The sequence below is a fragment of the Rhagoletis zephyria genome, unplaced genomic scaffold, assembly GCF_001687245.7.
Source record: "Rhagoletis zephyria isolate East Lansing unplaced genomic scaffold, Rhagoletis_zephyria_1.1 Rzeph_scaffold_05269, whole genome shotgun sequence".
In the NCBI taxonomy this organism is placed as follows: Eukaryota; Metazoa; Arthropoda; class Insecta; order Diptera; family Tephritidae; genus Rhagoletis; species Rhagoletis zephyria.
Genome location: NW_016162352.1, coordinates 11,795 through 23,254, shown reverse-complemented (window position 1 = coordinate 23,254; position 11,460 = coordinate 11,795). Strand labels below are relative to the sequence as shown.

The window sequence follows — 11,460 nt, the reverse complement described above, 5'->3', positions numbered from 1 at the left end:
AGGAGATCGAATATATTATAAGAAAAATCCTAAGTCCCTATGGGTACCGGGTCAAATAGTACAAAAATGTCAGGAGCCTAGGTCTTTTATAATTTTAGATGAAAACAAGAATCTGTACAGGAGAAATAGAGTAGATATCATGAAAATTCCAGAACACAAACCATCTACGTTAAATAGCTCGGAGCCAAATAATAGCAGTAATAATATGGCAAACAATGAGCCAGATATAAACGAAAAGACGGAGTCGGGTTCGAGAAAGGGAAGTGATATCGATCTATCACAACCGGAACTCGAGAACACTAGTACTCCAAGGGCAAAAAACCAAACAGTTAAAGAAAATGTCATCACAACCAGAAGCGGCCGTAGAATAGCTCCACCGCAAAAGTTAGATCTTTAGCTAGTTGTCACTTTTACATGTAAGCACATTACTTTAGTTTATATTTAGTCAAACATGTTTCGAATTATATTGTATTACTTTAATTGCAAATGTACGTGTATATTTAGTCAAATATGTTTCTAATTACATTGTGTCGATAAAAAAGGGAGATGTTGTGTAAGTAGTTGGCAACCCTATGTATGCATGTTAGTAAGTAAGAAGCAAATGACAAAAGAAATAAAAGAAGAGTCAGTACAAAGCAACCACTCGTGTCGAACACTACATAACACCTACATCGTGGAATAGACAAGTATTCATCTTCTCTGAGAGTCAAGCAGCCCTGAAATCTTTAGACTCATACGGAATCCGCAGATCTCTAAACGAGATGGCCCACCATTAAATAATACAACTCGTATGTGTGCCTGATCCCTAGTATGCGTCGTAACGTCATAGAGTAATGCATATGGTATCACAACGGGTCCGCTCTTGGTTGTAAGGGGAGTCACCCTCTCTAGCCATCTCAACCTAGCCAAACTTTATCTCTTGATAATTTTATTTTATTGGATTTAGAAAACTTTAGTATTTAAAAATAATTAAATGAATCTTCCGATACTGTAGATTGATGAGGAGTGTAGCTTTCAGCTGTTCTCCCATGAATCGGTAGAATGCGTGCGTTTTTCTTGGATAAGGACAACAAAGAAACTTTTTACCACCATCCTATTTACTTCAGACAAATACTGGGTTGTCTTTTTAGCTCCATGGGAGTCAGGTATGCAGTGGAAAGTTCGCAATCGATCCCTTTGTTTTTAGTACAACTAATGTTTCCTAACAAAACACAGCAGAAAAGATTCACTGAAAACAAGCAAAAGATTCCCCTTGTGTGGATCTTAGTACGATACGGTCTTCTTCATCTGCTCTGAAATAATTGAGTCCGCTGCCCTTGGCTATGTATATCGTGTAGCTAAATGAAAGTTCGGGAATGCGGTAAAGGGATCTACACCTAATTAAAGGATGGTACTCAGGGGTTGAACCTGAAGAAAACCTTCATAACCTGAAGCTAGAGTTAGGATGTCGGTTGCAATGGGAGAGTAGCCCAGCATATTTCAGGCGGAAGTTTATGTATGAAGAAAAAACCTGCGCAGAAAGTAAAAAAAAATTGTCGCCATCAGAAGTCAGCCTCAATTCCAATTGTATGTAAACTGGCAATAGGTCTTAATATAATCAGAGAGATCAGAAAGGCATGAGGATCAATGAGATAACAGCGCTGGTTGTGCTCAACTTGAGGGATATTGCTTAAGGGGCTCCAGTTTCTTATCAATCTTCCCTATATAAATTAAGAATTGTCCAAAAAAAATTTATAGGGAAGTGTAGACTAAAGGATCATCTACATAGACTAGGTATACGATCGAACGATGTTTGGCGGTTCTGCTACTCGACCAAAGAAACACCGCATCTTCTAGCGGTGATAGTTTTAACTGAAGTGTTGAGAAGAGCAGAGGATACAATAGATCCTTAGTGCACAGTCTCATTTAATATCTACCAATATATACCCAAAAAAACTAGATTTCGCTTCAGAGCTGATTTGTCGAAATGTTCCCCAATACTTCCTGAAGATATTGCAATTCATATACTGAATATAGATAACTCATGCACATTTACATACATACATACATGTACATATTTAGTAAATGTTTTTTAATAGTTCGAAGCAATCGAAATGTACAGCTTTATACCAAGTAGTGGTTTCTTAGACATTTGAATACTTCTGTAAATCTTACAATTTATAACTAATCTTATCTTAACTATTTTGAATTCCTCGCATGCAGTTACATATTTGGAGTTTTTATACCTGTTTACGAGTTAATATTGCGTTTAAAATGTAAGGCATTATTCAGTTTTAAACTAGAACTAGATTGTCTTTTGACTATTTATTTATAACGAATAGTAAATTGGTAATTTTTAATAAATTGCAAATTGTGCAGGAAAAAGTCAAAAACCACAATCGGCAAAGAAAAAGCTAAGCAAATTCTTCAGCAGAAAAGTTGATGATGAAACAGAAGATTACGCGACAACAGAAGGTAACAAAAAGAGCACAGCTGCCAGACAAAAACGTCCCGCACCGCAGCCGCCTGAAACAAAAGAAAGTGCGACTCGCTCACAAAAAGCGATAACAACGCAACGCGAACAACAAATAAAAGAATTAACGACATCAGCAACAACAAAGAGGCTAAAGTCATCAACAGATTTTGAATACACAGCACCCACAACGGGGGCAACAAACGACAAACAAACACCAAAGCCAGAGCACGACGAAGATCACCGTGAATTCATTGAGCATCTCTTTGCGGCGGTCACCACAAATAGCGGTAGCGAAGCAATTGGAACCACAACCACAGCACCCGATGCTGGCAGCGCAACAGACGATGAGCGGGAATGGTTGGACTATGACGACGACGATGGAGCGGGTAGAGGCAGGGAGATTGAAACTACAACAGTACAGCAGATGGCGGTTGGAAGAAACAAGCAAGCAAAACAAATACGAAAAAATACCAACAAACTGTTGGAAGAATCAACAGTTGGAACCATTGCGGTGGAGGGAAGTGGTCATAGTATTCCAGCGTCGCCAACAACAATAGACGCCAACAAAGAAGGCGACGATGCTACTAAGTGGAATGTCAACACAAAGCGAAACGGTAATCACAACAAAAAAAAACACACGACGAATTGCCTGTGGGGGAAGCGATAAAAGCGTATAGTGTTGAGCGTGGTTTGATGAGCGTAATGTACTTAGTACAAAAGAGAGGCTCAATCGCTGTGCTAGGTGGAGAGTTTGTTGTCAGTGTTGGCTAATTGTGGTAGAGTGTAGAGTTGTGTGTCAAAGTGCAGATGTTTTGTTTATAAATGAAAGGTATTATTATGACGAAATTAGTATTCCCCGATAGCCGGCACTGTATGTACACAAAAAAAAACAAGCCGTAAAAAAGCTTTATTTGCATTAATGTTTTGTTTTTATTCCACTTCTGAAGAATGTCAAAAACCAAAAACAATGTGTTACGCTCTCTCTCCGGAGATTTTTATGTTTACTTGTTTTCAAGTTTATCAGTGAACTCTGTTTTTTGTAAGGGCAGGGTTTACAATGCCGGGTTAGGATTCATAATTACTCTGTTTGGAGAATAGTTTCGCGTTTCTTGATCCCAACTTTGAATATAACTGAAACTTCCCTCCAAGCTGATAAAGCAAACAATAGGCAATTCATAAAGAAACACCGCCAGCTATGTTTTTTTCAAAATTTTTTGTTTAATGCATCTGGAAAATTTTGAAAAACTTCACGTTTTTTTCGCGGTTAGAGCTTCTTAGATTTTAGGCTTCATATTAAAAAAAAAAAAATCGACTATCGAAGCTGACCCTTTACCCAGAGTAAGAATTCATTTCAATGTTGAAGAACAGTGAATAAAATCAGCAAACAACGGCTGACCTCTAACTGCAAGCGTGACCTTTATTGTTCTACTTTAAATACATATACAAACACATACCTACTATATATCAAAATACAAATATGCGCGCATTAGTTTGATTAGCTTTTCCCAAGGGCCTTCACGCTTCATACGTGGCTTTCCGTTTTACACCTATCGCACGCAACTATTCATTTATTTAATTTACAATAAAATTTAAACACACCTTAGAGCGCACATAAAACCCACTAACTCAGCCCGTACTCGCATCAAACCCAACTCTCCAATAAGCTAAGGCAGCCAAGTGAACAACACTGACGACGACGACGCTCCAACAAAAGCGCCAGAGCACCCGGCCGACAAGCCGCCGCCGCTACAGCTCTTTTTACCGCTGCTTTTTTCTGTGCTCTGTTTTTTACTTGCTTTCTTTCTTTGCTCGCTGGCAGACAGCGTGCACAACAGCTCCAATTGAAGCTCCAGCCAGAGTTCTATGTACTACCAATTTACAAAACACACAAACCACAACTTCCAGTGTGACTTCAGTAATGCTTTACATTTCACAGGCAACGGATCGGCGACACACGAAAAACAACGGGTTGCAACGTCAAAAAGTTTTAGTAGCAGTGATGGCGATGCGGTGCAATCGATTAGTGTTGTTGTTGCTGATAGTTGTGGTATAGCAAAGCCACAAAGGTACACAAATCAAAGGCAAAGTCGTGGTGGTGAAATCACCAATGAACCAGCAGTGGATCAGTGCGTGGACAGTGAAAAATTTGAATTAGCTGAAAAATCGAAAAATTTCGAGAAAAGTGTAGAGAATGAGAAAAAACTTGGCCACCACCGCAGGTTGGTTGTGCAAACAGAATCGTGGAAGACGGCGAATGCCATAAAACGTGTTGAGGTTCAATATCGAGAACAAGCGACGAAAGAGCAGGAGGAAAGTGAACACGGAAAGACGGTGGGAGCAGAAAGTGCAATTGCATGCAAAGAAGCCACAGGTGGGGGCAAAATTAAAGAACAAAAAACAAAAACAATGTGGTAGTGAAACAAACAACTTAAAAGCTATTCATAGTGTTTAAATTATTAGCAGAGCTTGCATTATTTATTTAAAAAACTAAAAATACATATTTTTTCATAACAAAACTAGAGTAGTGGACATTTTAATGTACTGCATACATGTGTATGTATGTATTTGCATTTCATATACTTACATTTCAAATATTTACATACATACATATGTATGTGCATATGTATAGGTATATACAAACTGTTTAGAAATCATTTCATTTTCGAGATAAATGTTGAAAAGTTAATGGAGCAGAACCAAACAGAAATTGAAAATAAAAAAAAAGTCATGCTAATTTTTAAAATAAAACAAAAAATATTTAAACTGCTAAAATAAATATTTAAATGATAATAACAATAATAATATTGATAATAAAATAAATATGCAAGTAAATTAAACTGAACAAAATTAAATAAACTGCATATGTATATGTATCTTTTAAAAAACCAAAGGCCAATAAAAATAAATGAAAATAACAAAAAAAAATGCAATACATTAAACTAAAATATAATAAAAGTTAAAAAACATAAGAAAAAACAAATCGTATAAAATAAAACAATTAATATAAACAAATTAAACTACATGAAAAAAAAATCAATAAAATAAAATTAAAACAATTTAGTTGGGGCAAATAAAGGAAAATGAAATAAAATTAAATTTAATTAAATTAAATTAAATTAAACCAAATAGTAATTTAAATTTAATTTAATTTAATTACACTACATTAAATTAAACAAAATAAAAATAAATGTTATATTAATATCAAATTTAAATTAAAATCAACTAAAAATAAATAAATAAGCGTTATGCTGGGATAAAGATGAAAATATATAAATACAATTAAAAACTAATTAAACATAAAATACATAAAACATATTAAATTGTAAAAAAAAACTAAAATATTAAATACAAAATCATAAGAAAAAATTAAATAAATTAAATTAAAACAAAAAACGTATTAATACAAACAGTCTACTTTATTTTTAATTAAACGAAAAAGTATGAAATAATTTTTAAAATACATGAAATTAAAAATGGTATTAAATTAAACGAAAATTAAGTATGTTAAAAAAATAATATAAAAATTAAATAAAAATAAAAGTAAAGCAAAAAAATAACAAAAATTAAATCTAAAATAATTAACTAATTAACATAGTTAAAATATACGAAGAATGTAAAAAAAGAATTAACAAAATAATGTGAAAAGGGATAAGAAAAAAGCAAATAAACCCAATGAAAAACATTATAAAAATTAAACAAAACTGTACTTAATTATTGCAAATTAATATGCAAATTTATTAAAAATTAAAATGAATAGAAATAGTTTCAATTAAAATTTTAATAATTTATTTTTTTTTAAGAAATTAAGGTAATTCATCTACATACATATATGAGTGAATGGCTCGTGACCACGTAAACCTCGTAAACTTATGTATGTACATATGTAATTTTGCAGGTAGAAAACGAGTTTATTTACGAAGTTTTACGCGGCCTTTACACGTTTAGATGAATGCCCATAATAAAATAAAAATTACAAAAAAGAAATATAATAAAATTATATAATTTAAAGTAAAACAAAAAAAAATAAAACGAAAAATTGTGTCTATCGTACGTGTGTGAACGTATGAAAGACATAATTTAACTAAAAATAAAAAGTAAAAGAACACATCCAGTTGCGCCGTTAGAATACAAGCTCGTAAAGCTCTTCACGCCACTTTCCATTCAGTTAGTTTTACATTGCGACTTCCATTCATTCCCCCAACCATGATGTTCAGCTTCTGCCATGCACTTTTTCATCACCAACTCCACACCTATTGCAGTAATACGTATTTTCATATTTATACTAAGTATGTAAGTGTGTACATATGTATATACATACTATAAAATGTTTAGTTGCCACTAATTCCATTTTGGTCATTTTGCTGCCTGGCATTTGCATGTTGCACGCAACCTCCTCCGCAGTTCAGCGACTCCGCCGCGGTCGAATTCCAGTTCCAAGCGAATAATCACAAACAGTCATGTACATACATATATATGTATGTATGTATGTAAACATACATATTAAAATTTACATTACATGCACTGTTCGAGCGCGTCCCTTGGGTTAGCAAAACAGAATGCTAGCTAATGCGAGCCATAAACTATTGTTTACGGTATTTTGCACATAAAAATTAAAAAAAAAAAAAATTTATATACGTATCTACATACAAACATATATGTGTTACATAGACGTTGTTGAGTTATAAATAAAGCTATTATTTTAGCATAAAACCTATTCTAAGTCGAACACATGACCTTTGTATGTCAAGCAGCGACCTTAACATGCTTCCGGTAACTTTTTAACGCCTTTATTTTTTCTAATTCCCACCCCCAGGTCGCTAAGTCGCTTATTATACGAGTATTACACCACTTTCTTTTCTTTTTCACACATTCCACTTTCCACCTTTTTATTCTGGTTCTGAGCCGGCTAAAATTATTTGCCATCAATCCATTTCTTGCACCTCTATAGGCTTATATTCTTACCTCTCTCTCTCTCTCCCTCTCTCTCTCTCTCTCTCTCCCTCTCTATCCCTCACTCTGTTGGATAATTTTCGTATGTAATTTTATTTCCAGTACTAAGACCCCCCCCCTGCTGGTCGCTGTTGCCTTGGAACTGGACTGGAATACTTGTGTTTTTTAAGTTCTTTCTTTCGCTTTGTCTTCTGGCAACTGCCATTTGTTTACGACGCCGCTGTCGCTTTTTTGTCTGGTTGCTATTATAGCCTTTAGTTTTCTTGTGTGGGCTGTGCTTGAGGAACAAAATATGTATGTATTTTGGGGTGGTCCTTAAAATCAAATGAACGTTTTTTTTTCAGTCTCACCCCCTCCTGATTGGAGACGGTTAATGCGTGTCGGACAGGGGGCAAAGGCCGGAGGCCTCCAAGGACCCAAAAAATTCAAAATATTTCGTTTTATTTGATACCCAAAATCGATACTACTAGTCGGGGATATCACATATAAATTTTGGTCCAGATTGGAGTAGGATATGACGTTGTTATAGGGTAATTTAATCTTGACCCCTGCGNTCCAGATTGGAGTAGGATATGACGTTGTTATAGGGTAATTTAATCTTGACCCCTGCGCGACACGCCTTAACCGACTTTAATCGGGACCAAAATTTATATTGCCTCCCTACATTTAAGGACCACCCTAATGTATATACACACTTACATATGTAAATATCTCCATACATACATATGCAACTATATTTTTGTGTATACAATGCGTAAAGTATGACTCTGCCATAAATTGGCTCCGAATTAAAGGCTTGATGTCATAAATTCTGTACTTTAATTATTTATTCCAAGCATATGGTGGGAAGATTGATTATAGACGTGCAAATATTTAAAAAAAAAAATGTGAGCTGTTTCGCTTGCGAGACGTAATCCCTGTTCTTTTGACGTAATCACGTAACAACTAAAAATAAATCCTGTGTGCGATTACTTCGATGAAAAGCGTTGTTGTCATTTGGCTCAGTAAGTTCAATTTGCTGAGCGCCCCTGGTTCGGAGTATGTTCTCAATTCATACTTCCAAGTTTTAAACGTACATATCTTTCTCAAAAATGTATACCTATTTTAACAAACCCCTATTTGGTTACAGGTCTTGGATGAATTCTATTTAGTTCATATGTTTCTATGTAGGGTGGTTCTAGGAAGCGACGTCGTTGTCTAGTAAAGGCTTCGCATTGGCACATAGTGTGCTCTGCGATTTCTGTTTTCTAACGACACAATCTGTATTGGTCAGAGAAAAAGCTGGTTAGGTTGTATGGCTACCGGTACGAAAAGAAGGGAGGAGGTACCAACAATGATATTTATACGTTAGTTGCAAAACCCTGCGTACGCACAATAACATTCGGCAAGCGATTATTTCAGTTCATTGTCTTCCATGCTTAAATTACAGTGTGAACTTGGGGTAATGTCCGTTAAGACTCACCAGCATCGGGATACGCTCTCTATCCACCCATGAATAAAAGGAATTAGGCACTCCCAGGCTTTCGCCAAGCGCTCGCTGAACTGACTGCACGCCCCTCTTTAGAAAAATATTAAATGTGGCAAATGGATCTCCACACCGCCAATAGCCGACGAAACCTCGTTCCAGCCCTACAGTTTTCACAAAGATTGCTTATATGTTATTTTAAATTTGAGGTGAAGCTCCTCGCTCCTCCGACTACCCGTCCAACTTCGCTCTATCCGCAAATGAATTAAACAAGGCGTGCGCAGGCAGCTTTGCATCTAATGTCGACAGGATCAATGTTTAGCATTGCGTTAAGCGCAGGAGTAGGGTTGGTATGAGTCAACCCAGTGATCGCAATTATGGTAGCTCTCGGCACTCTCTGCAACTATTTAACCAAAGTAAACGAATCTATAGAATTAGTTTATTGAAGGCTACAAACCACCTTTACAAGAGGACACAGCGCTTGTGGATAGCACACCTAGCTCGGTATGAGCATGTTGACGCCTTCTTTACCCATTCTTCTATGCTTACTTTGTCCTCCTGCCGCCCATCTGTACAACGGACGGAACTTTTTTTTTAGATTTTTCGCCGAGCTACGAAAGGCAGCAGTTTATTAAGTGTCGAGATCTAAAACTGTTCAGCTACAGAACAAAATGCATGTGTTGATTATTAAGTCTTTATGTTAGTCGATCAGTGAGTGAGTTATTACAAAACGCACTCAGTCGCAAAGAATGTCGACCTAGTGTCAATCCTGCCAGGACAGATGGTACCTTTGCCAAGGAAGTATAAAACTCCTTTATTCAAAGCTCCCACCCTAAACGGGGTGGCACTTACTCTCTCAACCGAGGTCAAATATCTTGGAGATACTCTAGACAAGAAACTTAACTGGAAGCGAAACATTGAAGACCGCTCACAGCTGTGATAATACCCATTATTTTCTACGGGATAACCGTATGGTTGCCTGCGCTAAATAACACCTTGTCCAGAGGACGGCTGCCATTCTTATCATGGGTGCACTGCCTATCACACCCATCAAATGTTTGGACCTCTACGGCAAATTTTGGGCCGGCTGCAGTGCAGTACGATCCAACTGTGGAGAGACCTCAGATAATCTACGACTATTAGATTATACCACTCCCCTACTCTGTTTCGACAACAAATTCTCCACAAGAATCGCGGAGAGAATCGAATGCGAAGGGGCCACAGACTTGCAGCCAGGGTCTACTTAACCAAAGATATATTTGAAGTCGATTCTGCTCAGAATTCGGGCAATCCTCTATCCCCTTGCAAACACAGACTAAAGGCTGAACTCATTGAGGAGGTAAATATCAGGTGGGCTGTGGAAACCACTTGCCATATTACCAGGAAAATTTAGCCAAAGATTGATGTAAGACGATCCTTAGATCTTACTCGGCTGGGCCGGTCTTCTCTCAGATTAATAGTCCGGGTAATCACCGGACACGGCCTGATGGGCACACAGGTAAAAGGTTAGGATACCCTACCAACGATTTTTGTCGCAGTTTCAGGGACGAGGAGGAGGAGGAGGAGGAGGAGACCATCGAACCCCATCTCTGCCATTGTGCTGCCGCGCAACCAATTCTTCAACAAGCGCACTCAGTAGTTCAATTACTAACGGAGCGAAAGAAACAAGTCAATCATTTCTTGAGAGAAGATAGTAACGTTTTTTTTTAATGCTGAAAAGCGAATCCGAGATATCAAATTAACCCACATACTTCACCCTCTCTCGGAGTATAAGTGGAATACCAATGTTAGAGGTGGAATAGCTATTTTATGTTTCTTCGTAAAAAGAGCGAGCTCCTTTTTACGAGGCTTCACGGTTAGTTCACAATTCGTAACTCTCTTTACAACAAAGTTCAGGTATCTTTGCATAAATTTATACAGGGTGTTTAAAAACTTCCATCTAACAATTAGCGCTAGGTGCTGACAGCGCCTTATTACCAGAGGCTCCAACAGGTCGTTGACTCACTCTTCTCTGGATAGACACGCTGCCTTACTCCGTTGGGAGTGATTTCGTTGCATCGGTAGGCTCAGTTTATGTAGAGAATACATTATTAAACGGAAGGTACCGACCGTGCCATTCGTGGGAGTTTTCTGAGCTAGACTTCGCTTTTGTTTTCTTTCACCGGACAAGTGTGGCGGATGTTGGAATAGCCATAACTCCCCATTAGCTTCCGTCAGGCAAAAAGTGGCGGTGCTGATCTTTTGAATAGTTTTATATAGGCGCAGATTCTAAAAGAGGATTTCATCAAGATTAACTCACAGATATCCCACATCTTTAAGGAAAGGTATCTTTCCTAGTGGCAGAAATGGTTCCAGGAGTAGCAGCTATTAGAGCGGTTGATGCGAGTACTTAATGGCGAAAACTTCGGAGTCAGAACTCCGCGTTTTAACTCTTTTCTTTTAAGTTTTTCATCTTCAAAGTACTTAAAATATCGTATGATTTCATATATCAAAAAACCTAGTTATATATACTCCACTGGACGCATTAAACAAAACGAAAAATAATCAGTATTAAATTGTGTACTAGCATTTTTTAGAAAGCTTTTTTTTT

General features: G+C 36.8%; 1 protein-coding gene across 1 annotated transcript in view; it reads left to right on the top strand.

The window, feature by feature from the left end:
• LOC108371858 (nuclear pore complex protein DDB_G0274915-like) overlaps nucleotides 1–11,460 on the top strand; it is a gene marked incomplete at its 3' end in the record, with an annotated part of 35,989 nt that overhangs the window by 12,741 nt on the left and 11,788 nt on the right. Inside the window, exons 3-4 of the mRNA XM_017627465.1 lie at nucleotides 2,359–3,069; nucleotides 4,392–4,826. Coding sequence (XP_017482954.1) covers nucleotides 2,359–3,069; nucleotides 4,392–4,826 — 1,146 coding nt within the window. The remainder of the gene's footprint in view (nucleotides 1–2,358; nucleotides 3,070–4,391; nucleotides 4,827–11,460) is intronic.